Source organism: Chiloscyllium plagiosum, unplaced genomic scaffold (genome assembly GCF_037043375.1).
Source record: "Chiloscyllium plagiosum isolate Xiang-an unplaced genomic scaffold, Cpla_swu_hap1 HiC_scaffold_5, whole genome shotgun sequence".
Classification (NCBI taxonomy): domain Eukaryota; kingdom Metazoa; phylum Chordata; class Chondrichthyes; order Orectolobiformes; family Hemiscylliidae; genus Chiloscyllium; species Chiloscyllium plagiosum.
The window spans coordinates 84,753,703-84,771,122 of NW_028270143.1; the positions used below are offsets into that span (position 1 = coordinate 84,753,703).

The 17,420-nt window shown below is 40.1% G+C and overlaps 1 protein-coding gene across 9 annotated transcripts in view; it reads left to right on the top strand.

Moving 5' to 3' along the window:
- The window catches only part of mllt10 (MLLT10 histone lysine methyltransferase DOT1L cofactor), a 294,669-nt gene that overhangs the window by 231,769 nt on the left and 45,480 nt on the right, over window positions 1–17,420 (top strand). For all 9 annotated transcript variants that reach the window (XM_087987376.1, XM_087987375.1, XM_087987379.1 and 6 more), the window contains one exon: window positions 14,825–14,894. In XM_087987376.1, the coding sequence (XP_087843502.1) occupies window positions 14,825–14,894 (70 nt within the window). The remainder of the gene's footprint in view (window positions 1–14,824; window positions 14,895–17,420) is intronic.

Sequence of the window (17,420 nt, forward strand, 5' to 3'; positions counted from 1 at the left end):
AACCTGTTTGGTTCACTGACATCCTTCAGGGAAGGAAACTGCCATCCTTATTTAGTTTGGGCTACATGTGACTTCAAACCTACAATAACATGGTTGACTCTTAACTGTCTGGGCAATAAATGTTGGCCTGGCTGACAACGCCCATATCCCATGAAAAATAAAAATATAAGGGCTTGGATCTTTGTGTTCATAGAATTATAGAAGCCCAATAGTGGAAAAAGAGGCCATTTGATCATCGAGCCTGCACCAACCCTATGAAGAGCACCTATGAACCCCATCCAGACCACCTGTTGATTTTAGGAGCAGGATTGTGGCCAATTGAATTCAGCTTAAGGAACAATTTTAAACTTATGGAGTCATACAGCATGGAAAGAGATCCTTCACTCCATGCTGACTATAATCCCAAACTAAACTAGTTTCACCTGCTTACATTCCCGGCAATGTCCTGGTCAATCTCTTCTGAATCCTCTCCAACGTAATGATATCCTTCCTACAACATGGTGACCAGAACTGGACACAGTACCCTAGAAGAGGCCTCTCCAATGTCCTGTACAATCTCAACATGACATCCCAACTCCTATACTCAAATGTCTGAGCAATGAAGACAAGCATGCTAAATGCCGCCGTAACCATCCTATCTATATGTTATGCAAATTTGAAGAATTATGTACCTGAATAGCTTGGTCTGTCTGTTCTACATTACCACTAAGGCCCTGCTTTTAATTGTATAAGTCCTACCCTTGTTTGTTTTACCTTGCAATACTTCACATTTATCCAAATTAAAGTTGTTGGAAGCACTAGTTATTGCAAATAAATTTGAGGCAGGAAAGTTTGAACAGTTTGTTTGATGGCCACAAGCACAGATGGACTCTATTGGCTTTTCTAAATATAAGGTTTTTAAAAAAGTTGATCTATCATGGTATTGCTCATGAACTTGACTGATACTTTAAATAACATTGGGAGTGACAAGGAGATTATCAATCCAGTCAATGTGATACCTTCATGGATATGTCTGTTTCATACACTTTAATGTCTTGCTTGTTTTTGGGGTGATTTAGGTGGCATCATGGGATGTTTGATTAGGTAGCAGTTTATTTTCTTCAACATTGTTTGCATTGGAATTTATAATTAAATAAGAGGGATGTTCTCAAATTTGAATGTATTAAATGGTGTTACTTGAGCAATCCAATTCTGCATTTGCAGAATTTTGAAATGTAGTAAGATTAGGATTAGTCTTACAGGTTCATTAGAAAAGGTACACGGAGATATCTATACTAGAGTCTAAATTACAATGAAGTGTAATGGTGACCCTTCGCCTGCCTTTTGGATAAGTTAAAGTGCCTGGTTATGTTTGTTATTTATTGACAAGTTGAGGGCACTGCTAGCCAGGCCAACATCTATTACCCATCCTTAATAGCTCAGAGGGCAGTTAAGAATCAACCACATTGCTTTGAATCCAGAGTTACATGAAGACGAGACCAGTTAAGGATAGGAGTTTTCTCCCCTAAAGGACATGAGTGAACCAGTTGGGTTTTTCCGAGCATCAACATTGACTTCATAGTCATCATTAGACTCTTAAATTCCAGATTTCTTTTAAAAATTAGGGCTTCTGAAACACTATCTGGGTCTCTGAATTAACAGTCCAGCGATAATACCACGAGGCCATCGCCTCCCCATGGTATCTTTGAAAGCTATTTAAGTTCAGGTGCTAAAAGTGGAAGTCCATGTGTTAGATAGCTGTAATTAGCAAAAGAATTTGTGCTACCAGTATTGGAGTGGTTCAGAATTGTCAACGAAATGTGAAGAGTGGCAAAAGGGCAGAACGGTGGCTCAGTGAATAGTACTGCTGTGTGATAGTACCAGGGACCTGGATTCATTTCCACCCTTGGTCAACTGTCTGTGTGGAGTTTGCACTTTATACAAGTGTTTGCATAAGTTTCTTCCCACAGTCCAAAGATGTGCAGGTTAGATGGATTAGCCATGCCAAATTGCCCATTGTGTCCAGGAATGTGCAGGCAAGGTGGATTAGCCAGAAAAAATGCAGGGTTAGGGTAGGAGTGTTGGTCTGGGTGGGATGCTCTTTTGAGCGTCGATGTGGCCTACTTCCATGCTGTAGGGTATTCAGTGATTCCATGAAATCAAATTATGAAAGCTTGCAAATTCCCAGTCAAACACCTGTTGCATTTAATTAAGAAGACAAAGTTAAATTCCCCTCATGTTTCTGTGAACTAGTTTTCATAATTTTACTTTTGTGAATGCAATAATTTTTATTTCAAAAGGAAATACACTGCTCTTTTGAGTGTCGGATTTATATAAAAGTCATTGTCAATAGGAATAACTGATGACCAGTAAAAATGCCAACGTGGTATTTCTCAGCTTTTTAACACCTCCATTTTGAGGCTTGACTAAAAATTGTGAAGTCATTATCATGCAGAAAAGGCTATTTGGCCCAACAAAGTCATGTCAGGTCTCTGAAGACCAATCCAGTCAGTCCCATTTCCCCACTTCAATCCCTATAGTGTAACAGATTGGTTATCCTCACATGACTGACTGACTAATTTTCCTTTGAAAAGATCGTTTGCTTACATTTCCAGCACCAATGTAGGCAATAAGTTCCAGGTCGTTACTACTCATAACAAAAAAGATTTTTGCCTACATTTTATTCCCTCACTTAAGTTATATTTCTTGCCCTTTAAATCTGTGTACTCTAATTGTTATATGAGAAAATAATATGAACACCTTATTTTTGTCTACTTTATCTATCACACATCACCAGGTTATAGCCCAACAGATTTATTTGAAAGCGCTAGCTTTTGAAGCACTGCTTCTTCAGGTGATGAAGCGTTTCAAAAGCTAGTGCTTCCAAACAAACCTGATGGGCTATTACCTGCTGTTGTGTGATTTTTAACTTTGTCTAAATCTGTCATACTATTATAAACCTCTATTAAATCTTCCCTCCGTCTCATTCACGTCAAGGGAATCAACCCCCAGCTTTTCCAAACTAACTTTGTAGCTGAAATTCCTCATCCCTGGAACCATTGTGTAAAATTTCTCTACAACCACTTTAGACCCTCACACCCACCCTAAACTAGTGATCAAAACTGGATGTAATGCTCCAGTTATGCACATGAACTCCTGTCCTCACTCACTGTTTAGAACTGTAACATTAAATCTAACTGTTGCTGCTCCCTACCCCTTATGCCAAATGCATCGCCTCACACTTCCTCATATTAAATTCCATCTGCCAGTTGTCAATCCACACTGAGCCAAGATTTATCCTCCTATAGTTCGCTGATATCATCCTCTCTGTTTGTCACAACCCTAGGTTTGCTATCATTGGTATAATGTTGAAATTGTACTCTATCAAACAGTTGCATTCCCTTCATCAACTGTTACTTCAACAAATAATTCAGTTAGATTAGTTGAGCATGATCTCCCTTGTACAAATTCATGCTGGCCTTCCCTAATTAACTTAAACCTCTCAAAGTGTCTGTTGTTTTTCTGCTTATTATTTCTAAAAGCTTATCTATCACTAACATTAAATATTAAATCTATGTCTAGAGGGCAACAAGGGTTGGGCAGTAAATGCTGTTCTTACACTCATTCTTGAAATGAGTGTGACATCTGGCAGTCTTTTGACCCAGCTGTCTGCACAAAAAGATACATCTAGGGAAGATTAGAAGATTGCAGACCCTTCTATTCTCTCTACCCCCACTTCCTTTTTTAATCTGCAATGCAAACAATTGAACCAGGTGATTTATCCTCTCTAAGCATAATCAGGTTGCTTGTATATTGTTGGTCAATTTTTACCCCATCTCTACCATTACTGTCTTGCGATATTTTGTCAGCAATCACTTTTTTCTTTATAACAATATAAGGCATTCTTTAATATTGTAATATTGCTATATAATGCTATGTGTATATCATCCTCTGTTCCATTATTGTTGACTTCACTTGTTTTTTACATGCCATTTGATGATTTTTATATTCCCTCTTATAGTTAAATGTCATCCTAATCTCATCTGTTTCAGTTTTATTTCCACTTCAAGATATTCAGCTCAGATAACCTGTGTTGAGGATTGTACCTCGCAAGATTCCTGCCTCATTTTCTTCTCCCTCTTAACCTTACAGCATAACTTTCTAGACCGTTTTCTGAGACCTTGCTACCAGAAAGGCCCAAGCTATTGCACTTTCCCTGGTAATTTTTTTAAATTCTAGCACAATCCCTGCAAATGCTTCTTTCACTTTCTTTAGTGCTTCTATATTTTTTAATATTAAAACACGAGGAAGAGAATTAAAGACAAGTTAGCCTGACATCAATATTGAGGAAACTGCTACAATCTATAATAAAAGAACTGATGACAGGGTATTTAGGAAACACCAATGAGATTAGACAAAGTTAGCACAAGTCTAAGAAAGAGAAATCATGCTTAATTCAACTATTGGAGTGTTTTAGAATTTCATGAGAATAGGTGAGGGGAAACCAGTGGAAGTGGTATATTTGAATTTCACTAGGAACTTTGGACAAAATTTAAGCAGACAGTGGTTATTCCCCTGCAAAACAGATGTATCAGTTTGGATACTGTTGAGTGGAATGGTCTCGGGATAATAGTAGCAGCCAAATTCATGGCGCCATGGTTGGCTCTGCTGCAGAGGGAGCGGGAAATAGGCATAGAAATCCTATAGTTATAGAGGATTCAATTGTAAAGGTAATAGATAGGTGTTTCTGTGGCCGCAAACTTGAGTCCAGAATGGTGTGTTGCCTCCTTGGCGTTGGGTCCTGGATATCTTGGAGCAGTTGCAGGACATTCTGGAGGGGGAGGACGAACAGCCATTGGTTGTGGTATACATTTGGAACTAATGACATCGCTGAAGAAGGGATGAGGTCCTAAAAAGCAGAATATAGAGAACTAGGAAGAAAGTTGAAATGTAGGTAGTTATCTCAGGATTGCTACGAGTGCCACGAGCGAGTCAGAGTAGAAACAGCAGGATATCTAGGATGAACTTATGGCTGAAAGATGATGTGAGGGGGAGTGTTTCAGATTTGTGGGGCATTGGGACCAATTCTAGTGGAGGTGGGACTCGTACAAACTGGATGGGTTCCACGTGAGCAGAACCAGGTCTGATATCCTTTGGGCAATACTTTGTAGAGCGGTTGGGGTAGGTTTAAACTAATGTGGTAGGGGGATGGGACGAGAGGAGTAGGGTGGTAGTTGCAGAAATTGAGGGAGAGATAGCAAACAAGGCAAACGTTACTAAGAACAAGAACAGGCAGGGAAACACTGCTGAAATGCATGTTTTTCAATGCGAGAAGTATAATAGGCAAGGTCAATGCCCTTGGAGCTTTGGTTAGTACTTGGAGCTATGACGTTATAGCAATTAGAGATTTAGTTGAAAGACGGACAAGACCGGCAGCTGAATGTTCCAGGATTTAGATGTTTCAGGTGTGATAGGGAGGTAAAAGGAGTGTGGAGTTGCATTACTGGTAAGGGAGTATCACACTACTGTATTGAGGGAGGATACATCAGAGGACTCTTGCAGAGAGCATTATTGGTAGAACCCAAGAATAGGAAAGGTGAAATCACAATGTTGGGGGTATACTACAGGGTTCCAAATGGCCAGGAAATTATTGGAAAAGATTGTCAGGGACAAAATCTATATGCTTATAGAAGCAAATGGACTTCCTTGCAACAGACAGCATGGTTTTGTGTAGGGGAGGTCATGCCTCACTAACTTGATCAAGTTATTTAAGGGGGTAACTAAGATGTTTGAGGGAAAACTGGTTGATCTTGACTAAATGGACTTCAGTAAAGCCTTTGACAAGGACCATCCTGGCAGACTGGTACAAAAGGTGAAGTCATATGGTATCACGGGTGAACTGGCAAGATGGATGCAGAACTGGCTTAGTCATAGGAGACAGAAGGTAGCAGTAGAAGGATGCTTTTTGGAATGGAGAGCTGTGACTTGTGGTAGTCCACAGGGATCAGTGCTGGAACCTCAACTGTTTATGATCTACATAAAAGATTTGGAGGAAACCGTTGCTGGTCTAATTTGTAAGTTTGCAGACGATACAAAGATTGGAGTTGCAGATCGTGAGGAGGGTTGTCGGAGGATACAGCAGAATATGGATCAGTTGGAGGCATGGGCGGAAAAATGGCGGAAGGAGTTTAATCCATTCAAATTTGAAGCGATACATTTTGAAAGGTCAAGTACGAATGGAAATTATACAGCAAATGGCATAACCCTCAGGATTATTGATATGCAGAGGGATCTAGGTGTGCAGGTCCACAGCTCACTGAAGGTGGTAGTGCAGATTGATAAGGTAGTAAAAGAAAGGCTTATGGCATGCTTGCCTTCATTAGAAGTGGCATTGAATATAAAGATAAAGGTAAGGCTGCATTTTTACAGAACTTTAGTTAGGCCATATTTGGAATATTGCGTACAGTTCTGGTAACCACACTACCAGAAGGATGTGGATGCTTTGGAGAGGATACAGAAAAGGTTTACCAGGGTGTTGTCTGGTATCGGGGATTTTACCTAGGAAGAAAGGTTGGAAAGACAGGGTTTGTTTTCACTGGAGGTTGAGAAGCGACCTAATAGACGTTTATAAGGTTGTGAATGGCATGGATAGAGTGAAAATTGAGGCTTTTTTCCAGGGTGGAGGAGTCAATTACTAGAGGACAGAGGTTCAAGGTGCGAGGGGAGAAGTTTATAAAAAATGTGAGGTAAGCTTTCCATGAAAAGGGTAGTGAGTGTCTGGAGTGCGTTGTCAGAGGAGGTCATGGAAGCAGATAGAACAGCAGCATTCAAGTAGCATGACCGAATGCATGAATACGAAAGGAACAGTGGGATATAGATCCTGCAAGTAAAGACAGTTTTAGTGTGGAAGGGCAAAATGTGGTGAAGGACCTGTTCCTCTGTGTATTGTTCTTGTACACAGGATTGGGATTGATATACTGACATGGATTGAGAATTGGTTGACGGATCAGAAAGAGACTCTGAATAAAATCCTAGGTGTCAGGCAGTTTTGGCCAATGATGAATCATAGTATTTCATGATGTATGTAAATGACTTTGGGGGAAACAAAGGGCAATATTGCCTCTCCTGCACTTCCAGGTGATGCATTGCAGACTACTAGCTATGAAATAGTTTTTCTCATCTCATTCTTGCTTCTTTCGTAAAACACTTCAAAACTGTTACCTAATTCTTGATCCATTTCCAAGTGGGAACAGTTTCTCCCTACACATTCTGTTGAGACCCTTATGCAGATTTTCTTCCAAACCACACATCAGGCTTCTTTGGAATTATGAGACCATTCCATCAATGACTCCAGCTCAAAATCCTGGATTTTCTTCTTTATTAGCACTGTGTGTTTGCCTATCTATATGGACTGCAGGTGTTCAAGCAGACAGCTTGCCACCATCTTCACAAATGCATTTAGAGATAGCCAATAAATACTACCTAATCGAACAATGCCCACATGCCAGGAAAGAATAAATTTGATGTGCACTTCTTATAGCAACCAGCATGCCAACAATTGATGAAAATGTAAAACATTATTAATCCAGCTATGAAATAAACTGCTTAATTGAGAATAGAACAACCAAAAAAAGTTCTTTCAAAGGAGATGCATTTCCAGATTCTTATGAACTATATTAAAGGTATTTCTAAGGTAAAATATGTCTCAAACAACAGAAGTGACACTTATTGATAATTTCACTGTCATGATTTACATGGTGCTAATAATCCGAAGAACCTTGTCGGAGATGAAAATTAGACACCTGCTTAAAATCTCAAAGTAAGGCATGAGTGTTTGAGTTGCCATCTTTCAAGTAAAAAAAAATGAAATAGGTGGCACTATTTTGCAGATGAACAGGGGAGCTTTTCTTGATGTTCTGGCCAATATTAATCCTTCACCTAAGTCAACTTCTCTTATCATTATCATATTGCTATTTGTGGGGCCTTAATTAATATTGAATACATATGTATAAGAGTAATTTGGCAAGATGTGTATTCAAAGGAAAACTTTATTAAATAAAAGCAATGTTAAGAATTTGGAAAATAAATTGTCTATAACCATACATGACATGGGAAAATATATTGCAAGGAACAAATTCCATGGCCGGTTTGGGGTGTCATGATCCCCAATGCTCTTATGTTTGCAGGATAAATTGTCATATAATTGGAGGGTTCAGGGTGGAACAACCAGTAGACTGCGTGACCATATATCATGGTTCCATATGATGAAGCTCTTCGGGGAGTGCTTGAAGAGCATGGGGTTAGTGATGCTTGGGGGACAACTCTGGAGTTGTGGTATGTATCTTGTCATTTGATTCTACTCCATGATTTGCATGCTGTGTAACATGATAATGTTCCATATGCTAATTGAGACTAGATAATTAGAAAAGAAAATACTAATTTATTTACTCGTGAAACTTTATCTACTGTCTTCATGATCTGAGAAATGGCTCAGTCACTTCCTGTTGAAACTAAAAAGCAACATTTGTTATACTGCTGGTCACAGACATGCACAAACTCTGGCAATAGATATCATGGACAGAGGTAGAAACAGTTTTGAGAAGGAAAGCGAGGAATGACTTAGTTAGAACAAAGGTCCATTGTTTGTTGTGCCCTCAATGAGTAATAGTGGAACATAAAAATTCATACTGAAGAATGCCTGAAAGAAAAGTTACCATTTGGACTTTGAATTTGCATGACATTGAAAATAGTCCAATAATTAATTAGTCTGCGTGATTTTCATGTTCATTTTCTGTTCCTAGTCTACAGATTACCAAGTTTATTTAGTTCAGTTTTCCCAACTTGTATCTGAGCTCTGGGTTTCTGGTCTAGTTACAGAAACATGGGTGATGTTATCATAGCTGAAAATGTGTTGGTGGAAAAGTGCAGCAGGTCAGGCAGCATCCAAGGAGCAGGAGAATCGACGTTTCAGGCATGAGCCCGAAGGGCTCGATTCTCCTGCTCCTTGGATGCTGCCTGACCTGCTGCGTTTTTCCACCAACACCTTTTCAGCTCTGATCTCCAGCAGATCTCACTTTCTCCTAGATGATGTTATCATAGCCTGAATGTAATTTTAGACCAGGTGTTATAACTGATTTAAAGCTTTAAGGTAAGCCTGACCTGCCTTATAGTAATCCTCTGTCATGCTTAGATAGGAGAGTTGTCTGGTTAGTACCTAGATATAGATTGGTCATGATCTAGTTTGGTCTAAAGTCTACATCTGAACCAGGACAAGGCATAAGTTCAAGGGACTGAATGACCTAATAGTCAGAGTCAAACAGCATGGAAACAGATCCTTCAGTCCAACTCATCGACTTAATCCCATTTGCCAGCATTTGGCCCGTATCCCGCTCAACCCTTCCTTATTCGTATATCCATCGAGATACCTTTAAATGTTGTAATTGTACCTGCTTACACTACTTCCTCTGGCAGCTCATTCCATACACTCACCACCCTCTGCGTGAAAAAGTTACCCCTCAGTCCTTTTTTAAATCTTTCCCCGCTCACCTTAAACCTACGCAGTCTAGTTTTGGATTCCCTCACTGTAGGAAAGGACTTTGGCTATTCACCTTATCCATGCCCCTCATGATGTTATAAACCTCTGAGTTCACCCCTCAGCCTCCGAAGCTCCAGGGGAAAAATAGCCTCTCCCTATAACTCAAACCCTCCAGTTCTGACAACATTCTTGTACGTTTTTTCTGTGCCCCCTCAAGTTTAATGACATTTTCCTGTAGAATGGTGACCAGAATTGTATGCAGTATTCTAAAGGTGGTCTCACCAATGTCTTGTACAGCCACAACATGACCCCTATACTGAATGTTCTGACCAATGAAGGCAAATGTGCCAAATGGTTTTGTTTTCACCATTCTCTCTACCTGTGACTCCATTTTCAAGAAACTCCTCTGTCTCTTTGTTTGGCAACACTTCCCAGAGCACTACCTTTAACTGTATACCCCTTAGCGAGTTTTGAGAAGATTTGTAGCTCAGATTGAGGTTTTGTATGTAGGTTTGCTGGCTGAACTGGAATGTTCATTTCCAGACATTTCGTTACCGTACTAGGTACCATCTTCAGTGGGCCTCAGGCAAAGTAATGCTGAAAATTCCTGCTTTCTATATAATAGAAAGCAGGAATTTTTAGCATTGCTTCACCTGAAGCCCACTGAAGATGGTACCTAGTAGGGTAATGAAACGTCTGTATACCCTTGCCCTGGTTTGCCTTACCAAAATGTGACACCTCGCATTTGTCTGAATTAAACTCCATCTGCCACTCCTTGGCTCATCTGGTCAAGGTCTCACTGTATCTGAGAGAGTCTTCATCACCGTCCACTATACAAACTATTGTGGTGTCATTTGCAAGCATTCTAACCTTAACTCCAATATTCACATCCAAATTGTTTGTTAAGACAAAAAGTGGTGGACCCAGCATCAATCGTTGTGACACCCTGCTGGTCACAAGCTTCCAGTCCAGAAGCAACCTTCTAGCACCACACTGCCTCCTGCCTTCGAGCTAATTTGTATCCAATTGACTTGCTCCCCTGGATTCCATGAGATTTATGATGTAAACCTTGTCAAGCACTTTGCTGAAGTTCACATAAACAACATCTACTGCTCTGTTTCTACCCAATGAGTTGTTTTCCCTAAATCTTCTAAGCTGTGTGGCAGGAAAAAAAAATCTCATGTCCTGTGTTGCAGAAGTTACAGGGGAATGCAGAAATTTTCTTATCTGGCCAATTTGCTGACATCATTTCTGATTTTGAACTGTATTATTCCAACTATGACTAGAATGGCGACACTAATAGACTTTTCAGGGACTGGGGAGAAAAGCTGGCTCTGCTCAAAAAGAGGTATAATTAAAATCGGATAAATAGAGGGTGAGACTTTGGACCTTCACTATCTTCAACCAGCAGTGAGAAGCTGGACCGGAATGGGAGCAGCTCTAATCAGGATTGGATAAATAAAGGTCAAGGTTTGTGATATTTGCTATCTTCTGGAAGTGGACAGAAAGTGGAACTGAATGGAAACACCTTTAAAAAGGATTAGAGGACAAGCCTTGCGACTTCAGCTTTAGTGAGTAGCAAGCACTCTGTCCTGCTTGGCTCCAACTGTAGTTGAGATTAGATAAATGAATGAGGCTTGGGGCCTTCACTACATTCAGGGAATGGAGACAATAGACTTGCATGGCAGCGTCTCTAAAGAGGATTAATAAATAGAGGGCAAGGAGGGGCTTTCATTCTTGTCAGGGAGGGGAGAGAAGTTGGAATGTCTTGGGAGCAGCTATAATTGGAAGCCTTCAAGAGCTGCTTGTCTTTAAATATAAATCCAATTGTCTTGACCAGAAAACCATCAGTTCATTGGTTAGTGAGAAACTGTTGTTAGGGAGTGTTTGAAAGTGATAGTTTCTCAGAGATTTAAGACCCTAAATCAAAGTAAAGGTAACTATGAATGTATGATTGTCAGATTGGCTATGATGGATAGGGGAAACTGTGAAAAGCTATAACTAATACGTAGTTTACAACAAAATTACTTTTAAAGCATTAAAGTACAATACAAAAGCTGTTATTACCATGGCTAATGAAAGAAATCAAGGATTATGTTTCATCAAAGGATTGGGCATAAAAGATAATCAAGGAAAAGGTTAAGAAAGGGAAACTAAAATGAAAATAAACCAGTAAGCAACATAAAAACTGATGTAAAAGCTTCTAGAAGGTATGCAAAAAAGGAAAAGATTAGCTAAAACAAAAGCGGGTCCATATTGAGAGTGTGATGCTGGAAAAGCACAGCAGGCCAAGCAGCATCCAAGGAACAAGAGAATTGACGTTTCAGGCTTAAGCCCTTCATCAGAAAAGTGGGTCCACGTCAAGCAAAATCGAGAGGACTCTTAATAGGAGAAAAAGTATGGCAGAGAAACTAATCAAATGCTATGTGTCTGTCTTCTGGATGAAAATGCTAACAACTAAATATAGATCTACATGATACTGGTTTTTCTAAAAAGTACCAGAAATTAATGGAACATAGGTTAACAGATCCTTGGGATTTACCTACATCCTAGCATTTTGGGTGAAATGCCTTTAGAATTTGTAGATGGATTGGTGGTAATCTTTTACAATTCTATAGATTCTGAACAAAAGTGGTAAATGTAACCTTACTATTCGTGAATGTTTAGAGAGCAGAAATGGGGAACTATAGTCCTGTTCATCTGACGTCAGTGATTTTGAATGTTATGAAGGCTGTGATAACTGGGCACTCAGAAAGTAATGATCTGATTGAACAGACTCAGCTTAGATTTGTGAAAGGAAATTATGTTTAGCAAACCTATTGGAGGTTTTTGAGGAATATTGTAGTCAGGTAAATAAGGGGAAACCAGTGGATGTTGCATGTTTGCATTTTCAGAAGGCTGTCAGTAAGGTCCCCCACAAGATAGATTAAGGCATATGGGATCAGGGTTGATTATACCAGCTTGGAGTGGTGATTCATTAATGGACAGAAAAATTCAGGAGGAAAAATAGACTATTCTCTGGCAGGTTGTGACTAGTGGGGTACTGCAAGGATTAGTGCTCAAGCACCAGTTGTTTACCATCCTTATCAATAAATTGGATATGTTGACTCCAATGTAATATTTCCAAATTTGTGGATGATACAAGACTAAGTGGTAATGTGTATTTGAGAAGGATGCAAAGAGACTCTCAAGAATTTGGACTAGATGAGTGAGTGAGCAACAGCATGGCAGATTTTGTTTTAATTCATTCATGGGATGAGGGAGACACTGGCTATTCCAACATTTATTGCCTATCATTGATTGCCTGTCCCTAATTGCCCAGACAGCAGTTAAGAGCCAACCACATTGCTGCGGTCTGAAGTTGCATGTAAGCCAGAACAGGTAATGATGACAATTTCCTTCCTAAACAAAAAGTAGTAAACCAGATGTGTTTTTTTTTCTGACAATTAGCAATGGATTCATTATTAGATTCTTATTTTCAGATTTCTGTTGAATTCAAATTCAACCATCTGCTGTGGCAGGATTCGAATCCGGGTCCCCAGAACATTACCTGGATCTCTGGGTTAACATTCCAGCAATAATACCAGTAGGCTGTCACCTCCCCAAGATGCAGAATCATATGGATAATTTTAAGGGTATCCACCTTGGTAAGCGGAATGGAGCTGAAAAGTATTTCTTAAATTCAGAGGCTGATGCGTTTTGATCCTCAAAATGCTAGATGGCCTTTTTCATGAATTACTGAAAGCTAACATGCAGATGCAGTGTGGAGGGCAGGTGGTATGTTGACTTTTATTGTAAGATGATTAGAGTATGAGTAAGAGGTAGCAAATTCAGAACAGAGATGAGGAGAAATTTATTCAAAGGGTTCTGAATCTTTGGAATTCAATACCCTAGAGTGTAGTGGATGCCAGGATGTTGAATAGATTTGAGGAGATGGATAAGCTTTTGATTAGTTATGGGATCTAATCAGGAAAATACTAATAATGTTAACTGGCAGAGCCAGGCTCAAGGGGCTGAGTTGTCTATTCCTGTGCCTGGTTCTTGTATTCTAAAGATGTCATGTTTTAATTGTATATAACCTTCATGATAGTACCTGGTATATTGTGTACAGTTCAGTTTCCCTTCCCTTAGGAAGGATATTTTCTCCAAAGTGGGAGTGCAGGTGATGTTCACCAGACTGATTGCTGGGACAAGGAAACTTTTGCATGAGCAGAGATTGAAGAGACTGTATTCTGTCTGGAATTTAGAAGAATTAAAGGAGAATTCATTAAAGTTACAAAATATCGAATGGCAAAACAGGATGGATATGGAAAAGCTGTTTTCTCTGGCCAGAGAGATCTAAAATCCGGGTACACAGTCTCCAAATAAGAAGAAAGTCATTTAGACCTGAGAAGATGAGTTTCTTTCCACAGAACAGTGAATCTTTGGAATTCTCAACTTAATTTTCCAACTTCTTATTTGGTAGTTTTGTCAGCTTTTAGCAGTGACCATGACTCCAGCATTACAAGTTTATATTTGGATAGGAATTGCAAAGTTTCCTCTTAAGAAACTTTTACTAAACCAAGATCTTTAATATCTCAGCAGCAGGTGATGTGCAGTTCAGAAGGCAAGTTTTAAATTCAGTTGTGGGCCTAAATCAAAGGCATGAAAGTACTGGGATAGCTGACTATGAGATCAAAAGATGTTTGCCTCCTTCCGGTAATTCATTAACCTCTTATTTAAAAGAAGAAATCTTGTTCCTCCTTTGACGTCATTTTCTCTATAATTTCTCACTTATTTTTCAGGCCTGCACATCTGTTGCCTCCAGGTAGTAAGCTTAGTACAATTCTGAACTAGTTACCTGCAAATGCACAGACCTGGCATTTACCCCAAGTTTGTGGTCCGGATTTCCATTCTCCTTTTCCTTCCACTTCCCCTCAGAGCTGATTAGTTCTTGATCCAACCAAACAATTGTTCTTAAATTGAGCTAACTTTTTTGTTGTCACCTATTGAGACTTTATGGTAGCTGCAGTTGAGAACTCTGCTGCATACTCTATATCCTCATTTTTAGCTTGCAGGATCCATGACGATGATTTGAAAATAGTATGAGAAAAAGATAAATCATTCTCCAAAAGGTTGAATTCTCCTGGTTCCCCTTGCCCGTTCATGTCTCCTCACTAATAAGTGGCCTAATGCAAAGTGGAAGTCTGAGGGGTGTAATCTAGAGTGATGATAATCCTATGAAAGTAGTCTATACAAAATATGTTTCAAAAAAATGATGTATGTTATTTGCCTAAACAATTTTGTCAACTAGTTTTGTTTATTTTTCAGAACAGGATTTGGAGAATAGCCGCAATCTTCCTGGTAGGAGCAGTTCACCAAGAGGAAGTCTTTCACCACGGTAAGCCATGTGTTTTGCAAATATTAGATGATAATAGAATAGCTGACATTTTTAGTCACATTTTCATGCTATTTTGTGATGAAGTCAGTGGCATTTTTGGGCTTCAGTGTATACGTGATTGCTGCAGAGATCATTGGATTATGCAGAGGAGAAGTAACAGCTTGGCTTAATGGTGCACTCTCCTCTCTGTTAAAGATTGCGAACTCTGGTCTACACAGACTTGATCTGTAATCTAGGCTGATACTTTTCAGTGCTTGGAATGCTAGTGTCAAGAGCTGTATTTCTTAATGGATGGAAAATATGCTATTGCATTTTTTGACTAGATTCATTCACAATTCTTTTTGCGGTTTGTGGGATCCAGTAGCTCTGAGTGACTGTAGCAGTCTACTTTGAAAATATGAGACAGTCGAAAAAGGTCCAGAATCATCTTTTTTTATGCCAAAGGATTGTATCAGGCTTATCATCAATTAAAAAAAACCTTGTGCGTGAACAGAGGATTATACTTAGAACAATACATTGCAGAACAGGCCCTTTGGCCCTCGATTTGCACCAACTTGTGAACTGATCTAAACCCATCCCCCTTCACTATCCCATCATCATCCATGTGCTTATCCAAGGACGGTTTAAAAGCCACTAATGTAGCTGAATTAACCGCATTGGCAGGCAAGGCATTCCACGCCCTTACCACTCTGCATAAAGAACCTGCCTCTGACATCTGTCTTAAATCTATCACCCCTCAATTTGCAGCTATGCCCTCTCATACAAGCGTTATCATCCTAGGAAAAAGACCCTTACTGTCCACCCTATCTAATCCTCTGATCATCTTGTATGTCTCTTAAATCCCCTCTTGGCCGCCTTCTCTCCAATGTGAATAGACCCAAGTCCCTCAGTCATTCCTCATAAGACCTTCCCTCCAGACCAGGCAACATCCTAGTAAATCTCCTCTGCAACTTTTCCAATGCTTCCACATCCTTCTTGTAATGGGGCGACCAGAACTGTACACAATATTCCAGGTGAGGCCGCACTAGCATTTTGTACATTTGCAGCATGACATCACGGCTCTGGAACTCAATCCCTCTACCAATAAAACCCAACACACTATGTCGCCTTAACAGCACTATCAACCTGGGTGGCAACTTTCAGAGATCTATGTACATGGACATCAAGATCCCTCTGCACATCCACACTACTAAGAATCTTTCCATTGACCCAGTATTCTGCCTTGCTGTTATTCTTCCCAAAGCGAGTCACCTCATATTTATCTGCGTTGAACTCCTTTTGCCACCTTTCAGCCCAATTTTGTAGTTTATCCACGTCCCCCCGCGACCTGCAACATTCTTCCACACTGTTCACCCCTCCACTGGCTTTAGTGTCATCTACAAACTTACTAACCCATCCACCTATGCTTGTGTCGAAGTCATTTATAAAAATGACAAACAGCAGTGGTCCCAAAGCGCAGCCTTGTGGCACACTCTAGTAACCGGATTCCAGGCTTAATTTCCCATCAACCACCCCTCGCTGCCTTCTTAGAGAAAACCAGTTTCTAATACAAACTGCTAAATCACCTTTAATCCCATGCCTCTGCATTTTTTTCAAAAACCTGCCATGTAGAACCTTATCAAAGGCTTTACTGAAGTCCATGTACACCACGTCAACTGCCCTACCCTCATTCACATGCTTGGTCACCTTCTCAAAAAAACTCAGAAGTTTGTCAGACACCACTTGCCCTTGACGAAACGATGTTGACTATCTGCAATCAAATTGTTGCTTGCTAGATGATTATAAATCCTGTCTCTTTATCCTTTCCAAAACTTTTCTGACAACAGACATAATGCTTTCTGGTCTATAATTACCTGGGTCATCTTTACTGCCCTTCTTGAAAAAGAACGCAACATTTGCAATCCTCAAAGATCAAGGCCAAAGGCTCTGCCATCTCCTCCCTCACTTCCCAGAGAATCCTCGGATAAATCCCATCCAGCCCAGGGGACTTATCTACTTGCACACCTTCTAGAATTGATAACACCATCTCCTTACTAACCTCAATCCTTTCGAGTCTAATAGCCCGTATCTCAGTGCTCACCTACCACTAAATCAAATACCTGGTCTGGTTCGTTACCAAGTACCTGATCCAGTGTGGCTTCTCCTCTTGTCGACCCTTTGACATACTGTGTCAGGAAACCCTCCTACACACATTAGACAAAAACTCATCCATCCAATGTACTAGAGTTATAGCATTCCCAGCCAATTTTGGGAAGTTAAAGTCCCTCATAATGACCACCCTGTTCTGTTGACTCCTACCCAGAATCGCTTTGCCAATCCTCTCCTCCACATCCCTGGAACTTTGCGGAGGCCTATATAAAAAAAGCTCCCAGCAGTCCTCTCCTCTCCTGTTTCTGACCTCAGCCCATACCACCTCCATGGATGAGTCCTCGTCAAAAGTTCTTTCAGCCACTCCTCCCCCTCTTATACCACCTTCCCTGATCTTAATGAACGATCTAAACTCTGGAACCTGCAACATCCATTCCT